The following is a 25856-nucleotide window of genomic DNA, read 5'->3' as shown; positions in this document are numbered from 1 at the left end:
CTCTACTTTTACTCTAGCACAATCAACATAGTAGAATGAATGGAGACTTCAAATTATACTAGAGTGCTGGTGAATGGAGTACTGTAAATCAAGTAGTTGCGTACTTCCATTCTCTATCAGTATTTAAACTGTAACATGAAAAAGAAACTACAGGAGAATGGGCAGGCATGGGTTAAATGGACTTGATGATTTTAATACATCTTTCATTATCTTGAAAAACACTTGTTTTCTGAAGACAGTAAAACAATCAACCCATGATCATGAGATAAAACAAAAAGTTACTCAGGTAATACAGAGTACAGTTCTTGCTAATTGAGAAGCATAATGGAGAAGTTAACCCCGAGGATTTCTGGCAGAAAGCTCTGTTTGACTCATTCTAGAAGAAAAAAACTTTCACAAAGGGATTTATAAGAAGACAATCTGGACGAAAGACAAAGGCAAAGTCTCCCAGCCTATCCCAGCAGCTTTTGGGCGAGAGGCGGGGTTCAACCTGGATGGGTTGCCAGTCCATGGCAGGATATTGCACTTGGCCTTAGGAAGTGCCATATAGATGATTTATTTTTGTAGGCCAATATGATTATTGCGTTTGATTTTTGATAAGTGCCAAATGTCAGCTCTGTTGCAAACAAATGTTTGAGACTAAAGCATAAAACAAACCAGATCCGTCCGTGATGCATAGAAACGGCTGCGGCTGTTCATAATCATAGTAATCTATAGGAGCAGCTACATCTACTGCTTCCATCACTTGATACATGGCTGCCACGGCACTAGGAATTTACGAGGTTTTTTGTTGTTGTTGTTGGATGACCACAACCATTTACTGTATATGTCTGTGTTCGGGACAATTTAGCCAATGCAGCTGCCTTACTGACAGAACACATTCCCGCACATCTCCACTTTGTTTCAGGTGTTACATGTTAGGTTAAGCAAGATCCATCCATCCATTTTCTTCCGCTTATACGGGGCCGGGTCGCAGGGGCAGCAGCCTAAGCAGAGACCCAGACTTCCCTCTCCTCAGCGACTTTGTCCAGCTTCTCATGGGGGATCCCGAGGCATTCCCAGGCCAGCTGACAGACATAGTCTCTCCAAGGTGTTCTGGGTCTTCCCCTGAGGCTTCCTACCGTTCGGACACGCCCTGAACACCTCCCCAGGGAGGCATCCTGACCAGATGCCAGGCCACCTCATCTGACTCCTCTCGTTGTTGAGGAGCAGCAGCTCTAATCCGAGCTCCTCATGGATGGTGGAGCTTCCTATCTCCCTGCCTGCTAACCTGTCCCTAAGGGAGAGCCCAGCCACCCTGGCAACTCGGTTTCGGCTGCCCGTACCTGCAATCTTGTCCTTTCTGTCATTACCCAGCAAGATGATCACTGCAAATAAACTAAACTTTGATCATTTCTGAAACATACATGCAATCGAGCAGACGAACAAAGAAAACATTATTTTACAAAAAAACCCACAACACTGCATAAGCCATGTTCACATAATTCATCGTCACCACAGCTAGCTTTGTGCTTCTTATGCTCTTGGTGATTATGATCTTTGTGGTTTTGTTAAGCCACTTCATAACATCCGCCATTTTTAAGACTTGTGTTTTACTCCATGGAAATAAATGTTAACATATCAAACTATTGTAAACTTCTTGAGCCAATTTTAGGCATTTAATAGAAATCCAGTTGACTTTGAGAGGAGGGAACCAGACTTTCAGCTTCCCTTCCTTCCTTCCACATCTTAGGAATTGTTCCTATACTGCTCAACTGCCATTTTGATAACTTTTTTTGATTAACTGTGCAGCTACATTAATAATTTACATGTTAGTTATGAATAGGCCGTGACAGTCTTGTCTGTGATTTTGAAGGCTGAAATCATTTTCAAATTGTCTATAAATATCCAGCAGGATCTTGCTCATGAGAGTGAGCTCTCCCGGACTAAAATCCATACAATCAAAGTAAAGATGAATTCAAAATCGTATCATCACCGATACCTTTGCTACCAATTTAAAACATCCTGAAGCTTTAATAAGTGTTTGATTAAATCTGCGGATGATTTCAGACCACTGGTTGGACGGCATTCTCCGCAGTCGTCTTGCTGAATCTATGCCAAGATGCATTTTTACTTGCCGAGTAAGTTCTTCATGTTTGTTTTTACTGGATTTTGTTGTACATCACTTTGCAATGAATCAGCTCATGTTGGCACAAACCTTACAAAGACACTTTATGTTGGTTTTCCTGGAGTTAATCGCTTGTGTGCAAGAGTGATGACATGCTTCTGTGTGTGCGTGAGACGTTTAATCTCTCTCTGATGACAGCGTGCGCAGTACAGTAGTGAGGATGGAGAGAAATCCCCTCACAGCTTTGTCATCTCTTGGTTGCTGCTTTAAAGTTACTTTTACTGCTTCTTCATTGTTTTTTCTTGTCAAATCCCACCTCCCCAGCCCAGAGAGTGATTCCTCTTTCTGTTTCTCTTCCCTATCCTCGGTTTCATCAGTGTCATCGCCATCTCCCAGGCCTCCTTTCTGATTGGCCTCTCCAGTATAAAGCAGCTCTCCGAGGATGAGTGTGCTGCCTGGTTTGTCGGATGTTGGTGCCTCCTGGGTGTGTGTATAGAGGTAGACCCTCCAGGGGAGAGTATTTGGAGGCGTGAAGGCCAGGGTCTGGATATTGACCAGCTGCATTGCTGCCTGGAGGCTTTGTGGAGAGCAGTGAGGTATAGCAGGGCACTGGACATGTTCTGTCACACACACATAATCTTCCTCTTCTCCTTCCTCAACACCTAACAGCAAGAACAGAAGGAGACAAGTCATAACAGAGGCTGGCACCTACTCAGCTACCCTCACATGGCACGAGATTTGCTCTTCCCTCACTGTGAAGTCGTGCGCACGGCATAGCTTTCATCAAAAGCTGCACAATGAAGAAAGATGGCTACATAAACATTTTGGTTTGAATTTAGACAACTTTGTATGCCTCTTAATAATACCTGGTCACCCCAAACGACTGCCGAGATTTTTTGTCATGCATTGCATTTCCTGCTTAGATCGTGAAAACTTGTTAACTCTCAGAATTTGCATTTCCTCTGTCAGCCCCTGCCTGCCTGTGTCACCTCTGGTTATGTCACATGCGGCCGTCACCTCATCGGTTACACTTTGAATGGTCAGTGGTAACATAAGGTCAAAGTTGAAGTACTCTGAACTTTGAGTGTAGCCCTCAGTGAAGAGTCAAGCAGTGTGCGTCACTAAAATACCAGCATACCAGCACAGAGCTTTTTTTTTTTTACCTCTGATCATGTATATCTGTCTTTGAGGTACTACTTTTCTGCATATCCATGCAGACAAACAGCAGTGGAAACAGATAATGCGAAAAAGGGCATCAACTCTTTTTCATACAACCGTATTGGTTTTCTCCCAAATTTTTGCATGTCCTTTGACCTTTTCTAACACTGTAACTCAAATGCTTGAAGAATCGTGTATCGACCAAATTTTTTTAGTCAGGTTCAAGTTTGGAAAATTGTCGAAGAATTTGTTTCATGCCACTAGATAAGTCTTCCACAATGGTATCCCCAAATATTCAGAAGTAATCCTCCTCGGTGCAACTGCTCAAGGTTTCAAGGTAGGACCTAAAATCGAGCAGTTAGAAATATTCTTGGGGTTGCCAATAAACGTTTGACAATTAGGTATCTCTAACCTGATCATCAGTTAAACTAGAAATACTACAACTCATTTGCCTCTGCGGCCATCAAAATGTTTTCAGATTATCCTTAAGTACCGGTTGACATTTGTGGCAAATTTGAAGTAACTCCCTCAAAAAGCTCCAGAGATTCAAAAGGGGTCGACGGACTTGAGGGATACCTCAGCGCTAACGTTAATGTCATTCACTAGCTGAGACATATTCAACCCAAATGAACCTTTTCATGGGTCTCGCTCTAGAACAAAATGGCATCATCTCCACTTAGCCATGTAACAGCAGATAGAGTACCTTATATTAAGCTGAGGTTTTTTTTTTTTACAGCATCGGTTCCTACAGTGGATAATCCCTGCGCTATAAAATGGAGGAGTAAGAGAGAGTTGCAGGGATGTGGCATTGTTGATAATGTCCTAACCTTCTATTACCTTGCTCAGCAGCCGAACACAGTCGCCGCAGCCACAGGTCCTCAAACTCCTCTGGGCTAATAGCTGGGGACAAACTGAGGGGGACAACTGCAGTGGACGCCAGGACATCCTCCAATGATTCTGCACTCTGACTGGTGCTGTCTGACGGAGGAGAGAGGGGAAGAGATTTGCATTTTGGAAGGGCACTGAAATACCAGAAATGGGACGCAACCTTGAGCAACCAAAACTCTGTATGTTTGATGATAATGCTGACTTATTTTATCTTGGCATGAAGATTTTTGCGGTAAATTAACATATTCGGAAATGGGGTCTCAAAAAAAAAAAAAGAAAAAAAGAAGAAACAAATGGAACACGGCAACATTTTGGGAAATATGCTCCACTGCTAGCCTCCCCAGAGCTCGACAACTGGATGGAAGCATTCGTGTTCCCATGCATAAAAACTATGCTGGCCCTTGCACAGAGGTTCGGCTCTTAGCTGGTTTTGTAGCCCAATAGTCCTGATGGTGGCGCTATGAATACCAAATTAGCCGTATATGCTATAACTCTGCAATTAACACATATATACCAGCAAATATCAGGAAAACCAGCTCACTAGATATTTTTAAAAGAAAGCTTCAAAATAGCTTTGCATTTGCTCTCTGCTGCACTTCTTTTTTTATAGTGATTTTATTTTTCATCAATGATACACATTCTGGTTTTATTCTCCTCACAATATTCTCTTTGAACATGATGTTATTGTGCTTTAATCATTTTTTTTTAATGTTGCTTCTCTTTGTTGTAAAGCTTTCAGCCGTAATCTTTACATGACGGGTGTTTTAAAAACAAAGTTACATTATAACTGTTATATCTATTGTGAAAAGATGTTGCCACGGAGATGTGAATACTAGAAATGCCAGTGGCTAACTGATAACCTGAGGGGAGATTGGAAATCTGCCAACAACTACAACGGATAAAGCAGTCCTGCTCTGTTCTACCGCACAGGCTGGTTCCAATATATGATGGTGCAAGTGCATGATGGCGGCGCCACATCTGTTCATGTTTATTCAGCGGGAGGACTTAGAGAGACCTTTCCATTGATATATATTATGGATGGGAGCCAGCAATGATTTCCCAGCTTGAGTAATCCCATGAATCACTCAAGGGGAAAATATACCATTTTAATATGCAACAAAGAATCATATAATAGTAATATAACTGAACCAACAAAACTATGATAAGCTAATAAGGAGATAACATGTTAATAACATTTTATCAGATCACAAAAATCAACAAGTAATCAGTTACTCACACCCCTTCCTACTGCATGTTTTTTTTTTTTTTTTAAACCAGCAGTACATCGTAGCTCACCATTGACTCAGAAACACTACAGGTAGATTTTAATACCCAAACTCACCTGAGTGAACCTTGTCAAACTGGCCAGAGCTCAGGGTGTCTGAGAGGTTAATTTTGGGGTCAAAGGTCACATGCTCTGGGCTCCCCCTGTTTGCTGATTCTGTATTAATGGTGCTCTGCCACAGAGGCTCCAGAGTGTTAAAGCTGCGTTCCCAATGGCTTACAGGCTCAGCGGGGCGGCCAATAAGAACACCCAGGGAGGGGTCAGACCTCCGACCCTGGAGGACTTTGCGCGTCTCTTCTATCCCACAATGCAACAGGCGGTAGTAGAGAAGTGCCTGGTCACGCACACACATGTCTGTCTCCTCATCTGGAAAATGCAAGTGTTAAAATATATGTCTCATTCTCTCTTTATACTCAGACAGTCAGACAGACAGACACACACACACACCTATGCAGTAGTGCAGTAGCCTTCCAAGCATGTCTTGAGTCTCAGCTGGCCGGCACAAAAACAGCCGTACTGTTGATGTCAGCAGCTCCATCTTGACACCCAGAGAGGCCTCGCTTCTCACTCCATCGATGAACACCTCCAACGTGTAGGGTGCGCTAGAGACTCGATCCCCGTACACTCCCAGCAACCACAGCAAGGCCTGCTTGCCCTAATGGAGGGTGAGGAAAGTGAGGTGAGTGATACGATCAGGTGATGCCATGCACAGTCCTGGCGATGGTCTCAAATTATTGGACACATCTAGAGCCTTTGCTTCGAAAGAAACAAACACATGTAAACATATTACATTTATATAATACAATAATATCTTGACAGCAAGCTGAGACTGATGCCTCATGCAGCTGCACAGGCAGTGAAGAGCAGTTGACTACAAGGGTCGAATAACTACGGATTCTTTTTCGTCCACTCAGTCATATTTATAGTCCCCAGGCTAAACCAAGAGGCTTTATACTACTTTTTCGACACGCGCTCTTAGAAAGACTCTTTGATTTGTTACATTGGTCATTAAAACCAGGGATGAAATGCCATTTTAAGAGTGTTGTTCACTTGATCTTACTTTCATCTTACACTATCATTTCCATGAAAGTAGCACCCTGTGTTGCATGCACCACTGCTTTGTGTGGTAAAGCTCTTCAACTTCATATGTGCAGTGACAGATGTAACATACAGAGAAGCACCAGTAGAGATCATGGCTTGAAGTCTTTGTAGCTACTTTAATATAACCGTGACACTGGAGCCATAATTATATACACGTTTCTCCTGATTTAACAAAGCACACTGAGCCTCGTGGGTAACAAACTCAGACTGTGAATTTCTAGATGACCAGATAGGTTATAAACTTCCATCATGGAGGTCGGGTGTCTTTCAAGAATATTTTATGTAAATGTATGGCAAAGGTCATGCAGTGAAGTAAAATGCAAATATTAAACAAAGAGGCATTTGTAGAGGTGGAGGAAGATGTTTGAGTTGAAATAAAAACCGAATGAATAAGAACACATCATGGAATATTGATGGACAAAAGAGCAGGAAAGATGAAGATCAGTCAAAAGGGTTGAAATAATAATGATGGTGTGAAGGTTTAAAGATTCAGGAGGAGACCCAAAAAAAAACAAAAAACAAACAAAAACGCAGGGAAGCATTGCAGCAATGTAACCAACCTGTTCAACTGAACTCACTATCTTGTTAGGAATCTCTGGTGTAAATTGGGTTTACCAGAGCAGGACTCAGGGTGTTCTGCCACAGGTGTCTTAAAGTCTGAGTGTATATATTATATATACAATGTGTTCATTCATATTTTTTCTAGGATATCCTTCTTTCTTGGGATAGTCTACTTTGAGATGAGATAGCATTATCATTAACATTATCACATCACACGCACACTGCTGTTCAAGTTCATCAAAAACTACCCTAATATAAACTGATCACTACTGGTTTACTCATGCTACATTCAAATGGTAGAGTAAGCAGCACTATTTCCGTCATGTTCTGCAACATTCTATAAATTCACTTATTGTGAGATTCTCTTAAGAAGGGCGTTTCCATTAAAACAAAATGTGTTATTTAATTAATCTGGCTCAATCACCACTTGAGTCATGTGGCGGTAACTGTGTCTGCAGAAGCGCTGCTTCCTATCTGTATGTACTTTTTTTTTTTGTTTTTTTTTTTGCCAAATCGTTTTTGAGTGGGAGAGGGAGAGTTACACCCCCAACACCGCCAATGACAGCTCGCAGGTGAGGTTGGGGTAGGACAAAATGCAGAATTCATCCCTGACAAAACGGCGGATGCGCACGGTGCAGCCAAGATTAGGAACTACAGCCTCACTGACGCGAAACAGCAAGCGGATAAAGCTTGTTCCAGTATGAGAGTGAACTGAAGTAGAGGCTGGGGAAGAAGAGTGATGAGGGGTGGGCCTGACTTCTGCTGGACAGGTTTGTGACAAACGGTTTGCTTGTACTAGCTTAAATGTGTAAGTCATCATACGCGAGGTGTATCTAGCAGATGCGGGAAGGGTGTGGTGTATGTTTGCTCTTTAGCCACTGAGGAGGGAACCAATTTGAATGAATACTGCGTTTACAAGGCACAATGAACAATGCAAAGGACTCTACCTTTACCACTGACATTCGCTACTGTTGTTTTCTTGCCTGTTTTTTTTCCTGACATTGGTTTTCTTACTGTTGGTGATAGTAGTTGACAGCATAGCAGTTGATGTAATTTTGTCTTTCTGGACCATCCCTATGAGTGGGACATCTGTTCATTCAACTGACTCACCTACCTGCCAAACAGCAATGTTATCTTTGTCAGGTACAGTAGGAGTAAATAAAATGAATAACAAGCTATCAGAATGCTGTTTTGATCTCAATGAGGAGCAACGAATTACAAATAGTCACCAGTTTTTGCTTCAAGTCTATAAGTCTAAATTAAGGGCAAGAAAAGAAAGAAAGAAAGAAAAAAGAGGGAATGTGGCCTGCAGTCTGGCTCTCTTTTTTGTTCCAGCCTGAGGAGCAGCAGTAGCTTCTGTTTGTAGTTTCTGTATTCTTTGTTTTTTGTTGGTGAGTCCAGTAGTCATGTTTTCGCAGCTTTATTTCTGTTCTGTTATTTCTGTTCGGAGCTGGGGGGGGGGGGTATTTAGTTTAGAGGGGAGATCCCAGATCCTATGGCCCTTTGTGGGCTGGTGTGGGTGTCTCCTCTTCTTTTGTTCTTTTTGGCCGGCTCACCAGCATTTGTTGTTTGGGTTTTGTTTTTTGTAAATAATTTTAATATTATTATGTTGGACCCTCTGTTCGGCGAGTTATTCATTTGAGGGTCGTAACATAATTTGGGGGCTCGTTGAAGCTATTTTGAAGACTAAGTTTTCAGTGAGGGTTTTTGCATCTAGATTTGGTGGCTTAGTGGCGGTAGGCCTGTGTTGTCTAGATGCTTTTTTTGGTAGTACTTTGTGTGCCTGACGCCAGTTACTGTATGTTGCCTTTTTGATGTTTAGGTGACTTTGTGGACAGTTTGTTGGCTTTGCGTCTGCTGCCACTAATTTAGTTTTTAGTAGTTTGAGTCAGGACTTTGCTGTTTTGAGGCTGTGTGCAGCAGCATTTTGTGCTGTGGTTGGATTTTGTTGGCTCTTTTTGGAGATGGAGTTTAATTTGGAGCAGTTTGTTGAGTCTCCTACCTTGGAAGAATTTCACCAGCGCGCTAAGGATAATCTGCTGTTAATTGCCGATCACTTCAACGTTGATGTTTCCAAAGAAATGAAGAAGCAGGTGGTTAAGGCGGACTTATACGCAACTTTAGTGGATTGGGGTGTTCTGCCGCAATTGCGGAGTGCTGCTTCACTTCCGGACCAGTCAAGTCAAACTCGTGATGAAACGGTGAGACTTGGAGAGTTGGAAGTTGAGTTACAGCGTTTGGCTTTGAAAGAAAAAGAGCTGCATAATTTGAATGATCTCGAAACAAAAAGACTTGAGAATCAAACCAAAATTCACTTGCGTGAATTGGAGCTTGGTGTTTCTCAGGTTTCCGCTAGATCTGCAGAATTTGATGTGAGCAGAAACATTCGTTTGGTCCATCCTTTTGATGAGAAGGATGTTGATGAATATTTCGTTGTTTGAACATGTGGCTTCGGCGCTGAAGTGGCCGAAACATGTGTGGACTTTGCTGCTGCAATGCGTCCTCAGTGGTAAAGCGCAGGTTTACTCATTGCTTCCTGAGGAAGAGTGTCTTGATTTTGACAAAGTAAAAGCTGATGTGCTTAGAGCTTACGAGCTATTAATATGTTGGACCCTCTGTTCGGCGAGTTATTCATTTGAGGGTCGTAACACTCTTCTCCACTGTAGTTCCCAAACAGTGGAGTGAACAACCTAACTCCATATGATCCGCGGAGTCCCTTTCTAATTAGACATTTGAAGACTCAACTGTTCAGGGAACACCTAGGCACTTAAATCTGACCCTTCTCCTCTTCGTCCGCAGGGGCAGAATGAGTCAGAAAGTTTAAGATCCAGCTCTTAGTGAATACTTAGCACTGACAATGTCAAATATTGAATGTGTTGAATGTTGAAAGATATTGTTGATATTGAATTATTGGTTGGGCGGCACAATGGGGCAGTGGTCAGCACTGTCACCACACAGCAAGAAGGTTCCGGGTTCGAGTCCCGGCTCGGGCACGGGATCTTTCTGTGTGGAGTCTCCATGTTCTCCCTGTTCCTGTGTGGGTTCTCTCTGGTACTCCAGCTTTCTCCCACAGTCCAAAGACATCAAGAGGGGACGAGGCTGATTGATACTCTAAATTGACCGTAGGTGTGACTGTGAGTGTGAATGGTTGTCTGTCTCTTTGTGTTGGCCCTGCAATGGACTGGCGGCCTGGACTGGATGGAATTATTGGCAGTGGTTAAATTATATTAAGAAAAAAACTGGCACTGGCAAGAACTTCTCCCACTACTAGATGGCAGTACCTGCGGCCAACCAAACTTGAAGCACTTCGTCGTACTTACTAAGGCTTTCCTTCCAGTCTAAATTCTTGCTTGTGTTGTACGTCCCTTTGGACAAAAGCGTCTGCCAAATGTAATTGTAGGTTGTAGATAGGCCCAGTGTGATGTTTTAACATATCATTAATATCAATTCAATTCTTATAATAATTTAAATCTTAAGGACACGCAGCCTTTTTACATCCAGCCATGAAGGGGATGTCACAGCTGTACAAGCACTAGATAGACTCGGGCCTCACCTGGCTGTCCGGCAGCATCTCCTCACAGCCCTCGAGAGCCAAACACACAGTGTCGCTACACTGAGGACACACCCAAACCAGATCACGCATTGTCTGCACCACCGCTGAGGAGTAGGAGAGTAGACATCGAGTACCATTACTGATAAACAGAACATAATCAAACAAACAATTGTCAACAAACAAAACAATTCATGCGAGGGCAACCAAATTTACCCGATGTGATGTGATCTTGTTTGAGCCCCAGTAGCCCAGTGAGGATCTCTAGACATCTGTCGCTATAGCTACGCCCAATACGACCTACAACCATTCAAGAAAACAGAACACAAATCATTCACGATCACATAAAGAGACACCAGCCTAGAGAGTATTGCTTTAAATAAACGGGGTCCACACATGATTTACTGACGTGGTTGAAAAACTGAATATTCTGCAGCACATAAGGCACTAAAGGCAAGGAAATCTACAGATTTCGGATTCTATTCAAAACACTTAAATGTGTGTCTGACTACAAGGGTCTGATTCCTTATTCATTGTTCAACAGGTGTGGTGTGGAAAATGTTGCCCTTTGTAGTAAAAGGAAGTGGAATATCTTGAAAGCCACAGAAACACGAGTCGGACATAAAATCTGCCTGAGATTTCCTGGTGGTAAAAAAATTCCAAAACAAAAGCAGAAAAAAAAAAACCCAATAAAACATGTGCTCAATGAAAAAAAACACAAAAAAAACACGAATGTTTACAGGTGTATTACTGTGGTCGGTTGGGAAACAGAGGGTTAAATGGACAAACACACTACACAAAAGCGTGTGTGTGTAAGTGTGTGTTTACCTATTGCTGAGATAGCGGCCTGAGCAGTGTCAGCGTTGACATCAGTGCAGTAACCCTTCAGTTCATCCAGTAACATGGCTACATTCTCATCGTTCACCAGCTCCACCAGTACCTGCAAACAAAGTATTTCTATGCAAGGACTGGAACCCCAAAACATAAACCTAAAGCTTCTGCAGGTGCAGAGGCATAAAAATTAAAAATATAAAGTGCCACCAGAGATGTTTTCAATCGCATCAAAAATGTCAAAATAACTGCCAGAATGTTATTTGGTTTTTCAAAAAAGTTCAGTCAAGTTGGATATCAAGTCTTTTGTGGCTCCAGACGAACTCGCACTGCGACACTCACAGGTTCGCTATACAAAGAATCACGCTTGATATTGAGGTGCATTGTCATAGCTCTAGTCGGAATGTTTGGGATGGGCACTGCAAAAATAATAACAATACAAAAAAATCAGACAGATAAGGGATGTCTGTTGCACCCTAACATCAATGGAGTACATCATGACTAGAAAACACCATCATCCCATTTACACCTGGTATTTTAATGTGATTTGAATCCGGCTTAAAAAAACAATGTGATCTCACCTTTGGACTTTGCTGAGAGCGTGTATTATCTAGCATTAACGTGTGGTTTTCATTATAAAGACCACTTATCCAGACGCAAATTGTATTGTGATACCAGGAGTAACAGTGACAGAGAGCAAGGCTGGGATCTGGTTTACCCCCAGAAAAAACAACAACCGAAAACAACAAAAAAAACAACCATATAAGAAAAAAAAAGAAAGGATGTTATTTCCTATTGCCACTGAGCAATGCTGGGACTCATCTATCCCAGAACCTTATGTACTTTTCTTCGGTCCATTCTACACCCCTCCACCATGTTTGGTGAAAATCATCCTCATAGAAAGGTAAAAACAAACAATGACTGGAATGAAACAAGCATCACCTGCATCTTCCTTTGCTTGATGTAGGCCGGCTCAGCGTAGCCACAGAAGAAACGCTTGTAGTGTGCCCCCATCAGGCCGGGGAGAGAACGCAGGAGTAACTACGGTGAGTAAAAGTGAGGTACCGGAGATTTAGGTATCAACATGTATCAAAACATCAGTCACACCAAAGATTTACACAGACACATAAAGAGTTGTTTCCCTTTGTACAGACGAGCATTGTAAACTTTGTGTATACTGACACACCAATTGAGTAGTTGAGGTCTCTCACTCTCTTCAATGTCAAGTGCACATACGATAAAGACATAGTTACTGTCACTAACCTGTATGTGGCAGAGCGCAGTGAACCTCATCTCTCTGGACACGCTCCCGCAGGCAGCCAGTAGGGGTCCTCGTACTCGCTCCAGGGCTGCCAGACTAACTGCCGGCAAACCGGAGCAGAGGCTGAGGAAGAGGCTTAGTGTAGCTGCCATAACAGGTGGGTGAGGGCTGATCAAGGAGGCGTCTAGCAGGGAAAGTATATCGAAGAGCTCGTCTTCTGACTGAGGCCGGTAGCGCTGGAGGATCCTCAGCACCTCGCTCTGACTCCAAACGTCACATTCCTTCAGCCTTAGAGGAATGGAAATAAATGTAAACTTGCTCCTGAAGTGTCAGTCAGACTCTGTGACACTAACAAGACTAAGAGGTATGAGCCATCATAAATAACAGCCAGACCAACTTCATGTGAGGGTCTCTGCATTTCACTGTCATTTGCTGGAGAGGACTACTTCTCCTTCAGGTTCAAAACAAAGCAAGGCTGTACGAATTCACAACATGCGAGTGGCACATCGAGCACTGACCAGCCAAATCCTTTTCGGCTCAACCTTGAGTCCAAAACGAAATTTATGGTAAATTCGGATAATCCCTCGGGCCACTCATGACATACTGCTTTAACGAAAGATGGGTTACACAGACAGGTAACCCAAAGACCTAGTGACTAAGGCCAAACCTTTTGCTAGTCAAAGACACAAATACTGCAATCTCTGGCCTATATGTTTAAAGATTAAAGCTTCACTTAGGCTTGGTGCCTGATTCGATATTCAATTTATATGTTTATGTCATGAGAGACAGGAAACAAGCTGAACGCAGCGATGTGAATAATATGTTTGCGGGAACCTAATGAGTTAAAATTATTCTCCGTTTAGTTTCCTTTCAGGACATTGAGTGGAAGACGACATCCTCTCAGGAGCACAGCCTCCCCCAGACCCCGGCCACATACATACTTTAGGTTAACCGGTCTGTTCTGGTGTTTAGTTTAATATCACACTAGCTTGTAAATGTTTACAACAGCCCAAGTCTGCTGTTGAGTACAGGAGCAGTCTTAGGTAAAGCTCCTTCACACTGCAGTGGCTCACTATCACCTACAGATGAACTAAGTGGTTTAACTAGACAGACCGGTGCCGGCTCGTTCATTCCTTTCCAAACCTTCTTTTAAATGTCCTCGGTTACTTTCCACCTCTGAATATCATACTATTACAGGGGTCGATCTTATCGTCTACCAACATAGGGGCTGCCAGTTTGGCTCCCCATGCTGCCTCCAGCTTGGTTGGGCATCCTTACGGATACAGTTGGCCGTGTCTGTGGGTTGGAAGCCAGATGAGGTTATTTGTCCTGGTCGCTGCAGTAGCGCCTCCCCTGGTTGGTCGGGGTTGTAGTGTGGTAATAATGTGATAATAAGTTATATTTAGAAATATGCACATATGTCAAGTCCTCTTATTACACTTGGATGGACAAGATTTCAAACGTACCATATGAACGGGCTCATCTACAACCCTAAACTATCTACTCTTTATTGTAAATATCGATTTAAGTTCTTGAGACTGATTTCAGTGTTATGCAATAGTACGTTTCAATATCATTTGAAGCTAACGGTCTCAAAACCTCTTTAGTTGTTAAATCATTATTATTTCTCAGAACAAAAGAAAATGCCCCAAAGCGCACTTGATATGAAGAAATTTGCTGAAATGTTCTTTATTTCCGTACTTTTGCGCTCAGCTAGGGAGCAGTGGCAACACGACGAGTACAATGAGATGGAAAAGGAGCCAGAGCCACGTGAGGCCATATGCCATTCATCTGGTGATCAGGGAGGAGCACGGAACAAAAAGAGCTACCAGGAAATTTTTCAGAAAACAATGGAGAGCCAACAATAATTGGGTAATGACAGATGTGCCACAGGAAGATTCAACAAAAATACCTTTTCTAAACAGTAGCACACCTCCAATCCGGTCACACAGTCAAACACAAAACGCAATAAAACACGATGCACTCCCTTGTTGGAGAGTGTCCATTTGTGAGGTGACCCAGGTAAAAGACAGATTCAGAGCCCACCTGTTAAGGAGGTGGTGAGTGATGGGCTTGTTGATTGCGACCCCTCCCTCCTCCTTCAAAATTTCCTCCAGAGCTCGCAGGCAGTTCACCATCACCACCGGGTCAGGGTCCCTCAGCAGGCTGTACAGCTCATTCACCACTGCAGCATCTGGACCAACAGAGAGGTGCAGGAGTGAGTCCTAAAACCCAGAAATAAGTCAGAACATCTGGTTCCCTTGTCTCGGGACAACAGGATTTGTGAACGAGTTTGAAATAAGGTCCGTGGTCGACACTAGCTTATTGCATTCTACAGTTTTGTTCTACACAATAAAACCCATCTGTGTTTACGACACTACAGCTGTCAGAGAAAAACAGTCATTAGGGAATAGGAAGTTGGGGGCCTCGAAATCTTTCATCTACTTCTTTCATTTGTCTTTTGTTTGGATTTTTATTGTTTTCTACTTTTCTCTCTTTTTTTTCCATGTCTCTTTCTAACGGGCTATGTATTGTCAGTGTATATAATTTCAGTAAGTCTCCGTGTGTTATATTTCAGTAATTATCATGTCTTTTGATTTACACATGCAACAGAAATATTTGTGAAAATGAGCTTTGAGTGTATCTACAGCTTCCCTGAAACTCACTTGCTCAGTAGAAGATATTTGTAGCACCTATTAAAACACATCAGTAAATATAGCACTCAAGAGTGTAAATGGGACTTCACAACAACAGCTGCTAGCAAGCAACCAAACGAGACTACGAATGTCATCATACAGAAAGCAGAGAGCGTGTGAAGCTGGTTGTGGTGATGTAGAAGCCATGTGGCTGTAGCGTAGCTCCCTCGTGGCGTAACGTTAGCTTTGCATTTCCAACGCTTGCATCATCGCTTCAAAATTCATAAAAAAGAGCAGTGTTCATTGGTGATGATTTTACAGAACAAAACATATTTAAAAAAAAAAATCAATGTAACAATCTCATTGGCTGTTGGCTGAAGGAACCGATGGTAACCCTAACTTGCTGTGGAGGAAGCTTACTTGTGGTTTAAGGTTTAGTCTGGGGAAGTGTTGTCCTAAACCCCCCATCTGTGTGCTGTAGAAAGCATCTCAGTGCCCCTGCAGGTAATCCCATCTGAAGTTGAACTTAAACCTGGTTTAACTGAGGTGAAACTCTGAGGCATCCAGGTTTGCTCTCTGTACAATTTAAAATTCTATTTTTATGACATCACTTTTGTCTTCTTTTGCTCAAGTCTTTTGTTTCAAAACAAACAACCAGGGTGAATGCACTGGTTCTAAACTAACACGGGGAATTTCAAAACATTTCCCTGCATCAGCTTGTTCACCGTCATCCATTAAAGCATGTGTGATGCTCTTTAAAAAGAAAGCGACTTCCGCACCCACGGAAAGTTTGTTGTTCTTGTTTTCGTAACCATCTGGTTAACGGATGTCATGTCCTCGCATTTTTTGTTTTGTTTTGTAATGAGTTCAGACTACCTGCTGTATTGCTGTACCCAAATCATGCTGCTACAGGAGGAGGCTACAGACCTGAGGAGGCTCAAGCTGCCACCCTTAGCATCACCTGCTCATGTCCCCAGTCTGTCCATCAGTCTCTCCCTCTTTATCTCTGCCCCTCTTTCCTTCTGTAGATCTTGTCTTTCACCATTAACTGAGAGTTCAAATGAACTGCAGCCCCCTTGTGGCAGGACAAGCTAAAATTTATCAACTGAAACTGTCAGCTCCCTCCAGTTTGATATCTAATCAGCTGATATATTGCTGGAAACTATGGGGACAGTTTATCACATAGAGCTTAAAACTGGACAGACACCTTACCTATCTCAGACTTGGGTTGGAGGTTGTGTAGTTTTGCCCAGCCAAGCACAGCAACCCGTCTCACACATGCAGCTCTGTCCCTCAGTCCAGCAGTCAGGGGCTGCTCCACATACTCTACCAGACTCTGCAACCTGGGACACACAGTCACATGGTCAGGGCAGAGACCAATCAGAACCTGATATGATGGCTTAAACGGCTGTTCGTGCGAGTGGCTCCTCACCTTAGGTTGGTCATGTTCCTCAGGGCCAGGCTGCGAACCATGGGGTTGGGATCCTGACAGTCTTTCCTCAGTGTGTTGATGACCAGCAGAGACAGCTCTGGATTTAACGTGGCATAGGAGCAAAGGAATACGTAGACCAGCTTCTTTTGGACGATATCCACCGTGGCGCATGCTTTTACCATCTCACTGAACAGGCCCGACACATCCACACCCTGAGACATCAACCTGAGACGCAGATGGTGAAGATGGAGTGGAGGACAGTAAGAGGACCAAGCGTACCAGGATGAATACTCAATGCCATCTTGTCCTATGAGCTCAACTGATATCTGTTTAGGGTTTTACAGTTGAACAAGATTGTTCAATACAATACCGGATATGAATTAAGAGTCAATGTGTGAAATATATGTCTTTGATGAGAACTTGGAGGAGACAACTAACTGTGCAGTATATTCTAGCAGATTGGGGCTCAAAGCCTTTGCTCCAAAAGCCAAAAGTCGAGTGTGTGTGCGTGTATGTGTGTCCTCAGCTTACCTAATAACTTTGAGAATGGTGTTTCTGTAGCGCAGCTGGTCGGACTGGACGTTGGGGTTGGACAGAGCTCTCCTCAGGTCCCTCACCGTGTCCTCGCTGCCCAGGTACGGCATGGTGGTCGCAGACAGCCCGCTTGCTGTCCCGAACTACCGCAGATCACATCCTCAACACAACATCCACGTCATGATATCACTAACATAGAGTTAGCTAGTTAGCAAAATGCGACTATAGGGCCTGCTGGAAAGAATTACGTACGCATACATTTACCTGAATTAGGAGAGTTAATACAGAACACATCAGCGTTCGTACCTTGACTGTAACTTGGACACTAGTTAGCTTGCACCGTGCACATATGGGACAAAGATAAGAAACCTTCCTGACACACGTTCGTCTCATCCATCTAAATATGAAATATTATTCACAATGTTGTAACGCTTTTCATATCGACTTGTAAAAATATTACCTTTTTAATGGGGTTTTTCACTCGTAACACAACATGAGTGACGGGACTGTTTACATTCGCAGTCAACACTTCCGCGATTCATTCTTCTTCTGCTGTGTAAACTTTTTAACGTCATGACGTCCCCTAGTGGTAAGAATAAAAATTAATCTTCCATCTATCCATCTATCCATCCATCCATCCATCCATTTTCTTCCGCTTATTCCTGTCAAGGGTCGCGGGGAGGCTGGAGTTTATCCCAGCGGCTTTCGGGCGAGAGGCGGGGTTCACCCTGGACAGGTCACCAGTCCATCACAGGGCCAACACATAGAGACAGACAACCATTCACACTCACAGTCACACCTACGGTCAATTTAGAGTATCAATCAGCCTCGTCCCCTCTTGATGTCTTTGGACTGTGGGAGGAAGCTGGAGTACCAGAGAGAACCCACGCAGGAACAGGGAGAACTTGCAGACTCCACACAGAAAGATCCTGTGCCCCGAACCCGGAACTTTCTTGCTGTGAGGTGACAGTGCAAACCACTGCACCACAGTGCCGCCTAAATATTTATCTTTCATGTTTAAAATGTTAAGCGATTTTTAAGCGTTCAGTATCAATAAATTATATGCATTTTAAAATAGAGTGAATGAATATATCGCAATTATCCCCTCAGGGCACATAAGAGTCATAATCATCTTCATACACTTTCTTGAAAATTTTGCTCTTCCTCTTCCTCCTCGGTAATTTTATTCTCAGTCCCTCAAAAATGTACTCATATAATCTATTCAGGACAGCCAGAACATTCCTTAGTCAAACCTAAGGTCAACAGGTCAGGGTCAGTGAAGTGATAACTCTGTGCCTTCCCAAAATGTGCGCAGATAGCGATATGAGGAAGGTCATCACTGCTTCATAGTAAGATAGCTTTGTCCCTGCATAAAGGTGAGCTAGCAAGCTGTAAAGCATTTCTTAAGACTCCTTATGAGGAGGAAGACTGATAGGGAGGAGACAGGATAAAAGTCTCTTAGAGTGAAAGATGCATCAGAACTGCTTTCCTTTATTCATTGTCAGATGTACGCTGAATCCTGTTCCCTGGGCCCGGCCTCATTAAATAACTCCTCATAACATCTCAAGAGTCCTTGGTTTCATTTCACCACAGCCTCAAGAGTTCAGAAAATTTCCTCAACGTTCCTGTCAGAGGGGCTCCATGAAGTTTCTGCACTGTCCAAAAGGGAAAGGGGATTTGTCCCAAGAACTCAAACGTCATCAATGCACTCGCTGTCAATGTGCTAATAAAAAAATAAACAAAATTAGAACTAAATCATCTTGTTTTTTTTGTAGCTGTCCAGAAGTGATTGAGATCCAGTCACCAACAGCATGTTATTTTGAATTGGTTTTATTGATTGTGAAAAGCAGGAAAATCTACAAACATTTCACAGCTTTAGCCTTTACCAAGCGTAGTCCACCCTCGATCCAAAGGCAAACATCCACTCCTCCCGCCCCCTTTGTCTGGGGTTTAAAAGGAGGAGCTTCATAAAAAGGAACACAGGGATGAACTACGTGCTGGATAGACAATCAGCTGACAGAGACGGACCTTCTGGACCCTGCCATGCTGGTCCAGAGGAAGCTGCTCAAGCCTTCCTCTGGGCTGAACAGGCAAAGCCAGGAGCCGGGACACATGAACCATTTCGTTTCCATAGTTTACATTCACCAAAATGAGACATCGCTGCCATCGCAATTCACCTAAAGAAGTAGAAAGAAGAAAAAAACTCCTCAGTTCCATTTCCCCATGGCAAAGCACCCCATCTCAATCACACACACACTTTTCATAATTAAGAATTTGGCAATAATGATTTGGAATGTTTTCGCTTGACAATTGAAACTCTTGTTCTGAGAGGAACTGTTCTATTCCGGAAAAAATACAAAGCTAGTTGTCTTTTTGGATGACAGACCAGGTGGCCGTCTAGCTCCCATTTGTCCTTAAGCTCACTCCCATGCGCCCATCAGAGACCCTTCTTCACATAATACAGTGACACGCTGTCCATCTCCCTCCTACTTCTAAAAAAAGACAGGGGTTTTGGTCTGTGCTGTCAGTCTTTTGACTGAAAAGGGGGATCAAGATGGACAGCAACTTACATGTACACACATACACACACACTCGCAGACACATGCTGGACAGTGTCGAAGGATCACAAGTGTCTATGACTAGTTAGGGCCTGGAGCGGGGCTGGCTGAGCTGTTGTCCTGATTAGCAGCGTGGCTTCCTCGCGGCGGAACCTCAATAATGCGAGGCTTGTCGATGATGCGAGCACGCCTGTCACCTTTCTCCACGATTCCAATAATCCATGCCCCGCCTGCTGCCCCCTGACCTCCAGCTCCAGAGCCCTGGCTCTTCATCTCAGAGCAAAACTTGGCCGCCTGCTCTCTAGGCAAACACACCAGCAGGCCGCCTGGAAAACAGACGAAGGAAGTTTGGTCAACAACTTAAGTATAATTAGGATTGCCCTTTGGCTCTGTAGGTGACAGTAGTAGTCAGTGGATTGGACAGACCTTTATATTTCCTGTCCACTGATAAACATTAAAAGGCCGTCTGTTTTCAAGCAGCATGAATGTTTCCTCAAACCCATATCTGAGAGACAGCTGTCTGAGAAACTTGGGGGGTTGGGGGGATGGATCAAACTGATGGAAAGGGGGATTTTTTTTTTAAATTTAGATTTTATCTTTATTTTACAAGTTACTAAGAAATAAAAGTCTCATGCCTCTATTACTGAATCAAAATAATTTAGTTTTTACAGTTTAGGAAATGGAGACATGCCGGTGATGACTTTCTCCTCAGTGTTCCAGAGCAGAAGGCTACGCTATGACACGGTAAACCACGCTTCTTCCAGTTTTATCTCCAGTTTGTGTGATCTGGCTTCCATGTTGTTCTGGTTTATGTGTGGTTGCATACGGACTAGTGCTCATACCAGATGTCTCAGCTGACGTGCCCTGAACGAGGTTGAACAGGTTTCCACAGGCTTTACTGATTGCGGCCATCTTGGCTATGATGGGAAGGTTGTGGATGACAAAGGCCACCTCGTTCCGTTGCTGCGCTGCCAGGTTGTTGGCGTGCCCCAGCAAGCCGAACCCTGTCACATCTGTGGCTGCATGGGCCTGGAACTTGTGCATTAGACCTGCCGCTGGAGAGACAAGTATGAACATATGGGGTTAAGAACTCCAGTACTTTGTGTGCTATTACCATTAATCAAAGTAAAAGCCACCTATGAATATCAAGATGCGGACACCTCTCATTCCAGGTTGGTTAACACTTGTTCGGGGGGTAAGTGGATTTACACTGAAAACTGTCTGGAGCAATAATGGCCTATTTGCTTATCCAAGCACATCAAGGTGGTTCTCCTGGAGGCAGACATGTCCTCTCAGAATGCTTTCATTCATAACCATAAACTCTGAGGGAGAGGTTGCTACAGGTAATATGACCTGACCTGTGACGACTGCAAAGCTTTGGGACACAACAACCTCGGGCTGCGAGATTTTGGAAAAGAATGTATCCAATTGTGATTATTTTGATTGATACCGCAATTGCTGTATGATTTGCGATATTACATGAAATTTTCATTTTTACATTACTGGGTTCCCAATACGAGATAAGGTGAGAAGTTTACTCATAAATGAGGGACTCGGAAAAGAGCTGACGACAACAACGACAGTGTTTCCTACCTGTGCGATTTAGTGTTGCCATGGAGAACATGGCTTCCTGGTAGGCCTCTTTAACTTCCTCTTTGGTGACTACAAGCTTGATCTTGTTCCACCGTTCAGGCTGATGAAACAGAAGTGGGAAGTTACCGAACAGCAGAGGGAGGAACAACCGTGTCAACCAGAGGATTGATGTGAGCAGGTAGAGAGCGGCCCACCTGATCGAGCCACTGGTGGGCATTGACAGCCACCTGCGTCCCCAGAGGTTTGGTTAGAACCAAGACGTCACCTGGTACAGCACCGTCTGGCCTGGGGACACATACATACATAGATGTTAGCAAATTAAACCAATGTCAGTTTTAGCCTTGATGGCTGTATATGCAATCTATCTCGGTTGTCTTGTGCTTTGGTTTTGGTGTTATGATGCGAAATATTAAAAAAAAAAAAAACTTTTTACATCCTCTTCTTCTTGTTAATAAGATAAATGTAAATAATGGGCTCTCTGCACAACTGTGCTGCTGTACTAGCTACTCCAAACATCCCGTCACGAACCAAAAATGAGAAAGACGACTTAAAAATAATCCGTTTTTCTATCTGAATGTTACTTTATTTGAGTAAAAATGTTCTGAGTGGATTACTGTAAATTGGAGACAAATGTCATTATATCATCAATTTATCAGTGGCTTAAAATGGCCTTTAATTACTGGCTGTCACTTTAACACGTTAATTAGATTAATTAATCACATTCTTTTTTAATCGCCTGACAGCACTAATATTTTATACATATATACACATACGCACACACACACACACACATATATATACACACACATATACATACATACATACATATGTATACATATATATATATAAAAATATAAATATATAAAAATAAAGATACCCTGCTAGTCATAAAATGTGCATCTATTTTACCTCCAACTTGTAACATTGTAGCGTGTCAAAAAACCCAAAGTGCAATACACTGTATAGCTCTACCCGTCTGCTGTCTGTAGGTGCCATTGTGTTTTTGTGGGAACCTGTCTGTGGATGTTTGCGGTAACAGGGTCACGTGGCGTCAGAAGTAGTCTGAAGGACTTTACCTGAGGTGGTTTTTTTAATGAATGCACAGAAGGTTTGAGAGGGGAGCAACTCTCCTACTTAGGCTCACACTGAATAATTCTAATTGTTGATTGTTTCTACATTCCTCTCTAATCAAGTCAAATACATTCCTAGTGTTAATTAAATGCATTCTGGGAAAATGAGTAAATGGAAGCCCAAGTTACAGATGTATGATCTGTACTAGAATCACGTCAGCTTACATGATAAACTCATTGGGCTGGCAGACGACCGACGCCACTCCTCCTACGATGATCCAGGGGTTGATTACCGTCTGACCACCAGTCACTGAGGTGCCCCCTTCCTCCGCCGCATCACGAAACCCTCGAATTATCAACGGCATGACACGTTCACGGTCCTGCATCATATATGCACACAATCGGACAATAAACCGCAAGGAGTGAAATTTGAATCACTTCTGGAAATGGAATACACACACATAGTACCAGCAAGTCAAAGGGCCGTGTTCTCCTATACTTTTAAACTGAATTAGTAGCAGTCTTGAACCACTCAAGCGAGGCCAACATACCCATCCGCCCTCACTCACACCTGATGTTACCTTGTCATTCATCTTCTGACTGATGCTCAGCAGCATCAGCATGTTGTCACACTCGGTGATGCCCATGGCGTAGAGATCACTGAGGACATTTGCACATGCTATCCTGCCCTGAGAGGGACACACACACACACACACACACGGATAGATATTGTATTCTTTCCGTTGCACTTCAATCTTTTTTTTAAAATAACTGAACAAATTAAAAAAAAAACACACACACAGCTTCAACTGTCAATCACCAGTTAAACATGTTAATATGAACAAGTTGACTTCAAAAGAACTCAATCGAGAACAGGCATAAGCAAAATAAGCACGAGACAGTGCCTTCTTGGTTTTAACGTCATTTTATTCCAGGAATTTGACTATTCCACTTTCTGTAGTCAGAGAGAGTGATTTGTCCTTCCATAACAAGTACATAATAGGTCCTCCTCACAGTGGACATTTCAACATGTCAATGTTGCAGAGAAGTGACGTCACAAGGAAGAGGCGTTTCCAAAGATTGCACCGTTACCACAGATGTCTTTATGTTTGGACATTCTTACTTCCTGCAGGGTATTCTAGCTATTCTAGCTATTATACAAGTGTGCACATTGAAGGGACCACTTGCCAGCAACTCACCATCATGTAGGGGTCCTCCACCAGGGGGTAGAAGAAGTCTGTGGTCTGGACCAGTGAGAGCCCGCCATGCCTGAGGGGAATCACACAACAGTCCATCCCCACACCTGGAGACACACACAGGAAACACTTCATGGGACTTTTACAAAATCAAACTGAAAATAGGATGTTGTATAAGTTTGTGATGTTTTTGGTGTGTGAGTATGCTCTGTGTTGAGGGTAGTATTAAGAATATAACTCTAGACTAGGAGTGTATCACATGGTTTTTGTACAGTGGTTCCTACGCATGTGGTCATGGTGTCATTACATAAACTACTTTCCATGTACTACAGGTTACTTCACCACTTGAGGCACTATAGTAAAGTAACAGTGCGTTGTAAAAACACCTTCACAAAAAAGGAAACTTAATGTTAACTTAAAGCAATACTTCACCAAAAACAGTATTTTACCACATTATGTGATGGACAGTTTGATCTTGGGGAGTTTTACTGTTTTTAGCCATCAGTTGCTATTAGCTTCAAGTTTAATATTCATGGCTGACTCTTACAGCAATCTAGAGTCACAAAGTGGTAATCCAGCAGTAAAAATGTTTCTGTCAGCTTAAGGCACCTATTTGGGAGAACTTGTAAGAGTAATTATTTTTGGATGAAGTTTCGCTTTAAGCTATCCATCCATTTTCTTCCATTTATCTGGGGTTGGGGGATCGGGAGGAATGGCCCCCCTGACCTGAACCTGAGCAGTGCTTTGTTATTGGACTTCTGTGCTGCAGTCAGAAGGAGTTTTGCTTTAAGCCATGTTGCAGAAATATTTTTAAAAAAAGTACTGCCTTGAGAGCTCTATTTATTTGTAATAATAACAACAATACATTGATTTGTCAATCATACTCTGCCTATTACAAAAGTCCCATGTTAACTGCTTTGATCCGTGAACTAAGCAGCACATCTACAGGAGCAAGGCTGCTTCTGTCCTTGCCGCCAGCCACAGCAGGTCCCGCTGCTCTAAGGAGACAAGTGACCCGCTTTTGACCCGCTGTTCAAGGTAACTGATCCTTCTCCTCTGACTCATTATGAGGAAGGACCTCATTAGGTCACAGCGGCGGATTTTGTGGGCCAAGAGCTGCTTCTCTAAATCTGAGCATCGTCACAGAGCCAGTGTAAAGTAACGATCTTACGCTGAGACTTTACATCATATCTGGTTTACATAGTATTTAAATACAAACTTGCTGATCCCCTGCAAGTGACCACAAGTGTGATGTGTGTGAGGAGGGAGCGATCACATGAGGTCCCCCGGAGCATGACCTTTGCACTCTGCGCGTCAAAATGCTGAATCATAGTTACAGCGCAGTAAGTTGACAAGTCGCCGAAGTACAGTCTCCTTGTGCAAGCCTCATAACTAACATTAGCCATACGCATTAACAATGTAATGACTTAAGAAGACTGCATTTTTTTTGTTAACTTGACAGCCAGCCAGCTACTTAATTTCGCTCGTAGCTGTATCTGTCAAATGAGCTACTGTAAGTGTTCACGCTAGCTAGCATGAGTAGCTTCAGTTGACGCTAGCGACCATTAACCATCGTGGCTCCTGCTCAACTGTACGAACAAGTCAATGCTAGCTTCGCTAATAAAATGATTTCATTACCGAGTCTTGGACCGGGTAACTGCTGGCCAAACTCTGAAGCTTGATCTCCGGCCTTCCCGGTCCCATCAGCCCGGTCCGGCTCCAGTCCCGCCAGGAGTTTGAGCAGAGCCTCCTGCGGGACTTTACAGCCTCATCCTTTCAAGTCCGAAAAGGCTGTGAGACGGAACCCGCGCTCCAGGCCGTGCTCCTCGGGGTTGAAGGGTTTATATCCCGGGGGAAACCAACCCTCGGTACCCATAGCCTCTGCTACGGGAGGCGGAGGGGTTGAACCTGACATGCCTGCCTGGAGAACCCAAACACGCAATGCCGGTGGCGAAGCTTTACAAGGGTTACTGTACGGCTCAGGGATGAGTTGAGTCGTGCGTCCGCCCGGCGAGCACTGGATTGAAGCAAAAAATCGTGTCAATTTCACCAAAATAAAGATCAGCTTCCGGTTTGACGTTTCAATCTTTCGCTA

General features: G+C 43.3%; 2 protein-coding genes across 3 annotated transcripts; both read right to left on the bottom strand.

Moving 5' to 3' along the window:
- Positions 1–200: 200 nt before the first annotated feature.
- On the bottom strand, positions 201–17899 carry ap4b1 (adaptor related protein complex 4 subunit beta 1). 2 transcript variants are annotated; one of them, XM_086213977.1, is made up of 14 exons: positions 17805–17899; positions 17342–17487; positions 16811–17035; positions 16591–16721; positions 14789–14936; positions 12745–13030; positions 12424–12522; positions 11479–11590; positions 10867–10950; positions 10654–10757; positions 5886–6093; positions 5496–5804; positions 4103–4243; positions 201–2769 (listed from the first exon to the last, which is right to left on the bottom strand). In XM_086213977.1, the coding sequence occupies exons 2-14, from the start codon at positions 17452–17454 to the stop codon at positions 2285–2287; spliced, it is 2445 nt and encodes an 814-aa protein (XP_086070103.1). In that variant the 5' UTR covers positions 17455–17487; positions 17805–17899; the 3' UTR covers positions 201–2284. The 2 variants fall into 2 exon arrangements, with proteins under 2 accessions (XP_086070103.1, XP_086070104.1); XM_086213978.1 differs by having other exon boundaries at positions 17342–17504; positions 17805–17846.
- Positions 17900–19158: 1259 nt separating this feature from the next.
- Positions 19159–25778, bottom strand: sephs3 (selenophosphate synthetase 3). The gene is made up of 8 exons (XM_086213976.1): positions 25400–25778; positions 23765–23868; positions 23147–23254; positions 22791–22945; positions 21690–21780; positions 21496–21595; positions 20745–20957; positions 19159–20228 (listed from the first exon to the last, which is right to left on the bottom strand). The coding sequence occupies exons 1-8, from the start codon at positions 25674–25676 to the stop codon at positions 19984–19986; spliced, it is 1293 nt and encodes a 430-aa protein (XP_086070102.1). The 5' UTR covers positions 25677–25778; the 3' UTR covers positions 19159–19983.
- Between the last annotated feature and the right edge of the window lie 78 nt (positions 25779–25856).

This window comes from Aulostomus chinensis, chromosome 9 (assembly GCF_037954235.1).
Source record: "Aulostomus chinensis isolate RoL2024-O1b breed Wild chromosome 9, RoL_Achi_v1.0, whole genome shotgun sequence".
Lineage (NCBI taxonomy): Eukaryota > Metazoa > Chordata > Actinopteri > Syngnathiformes > Aulostomidae > Aulostomus > Aulostomus chinensis.
This window is presented reverse-complemented; position numbering and strand designations above follow the sequence as displayed.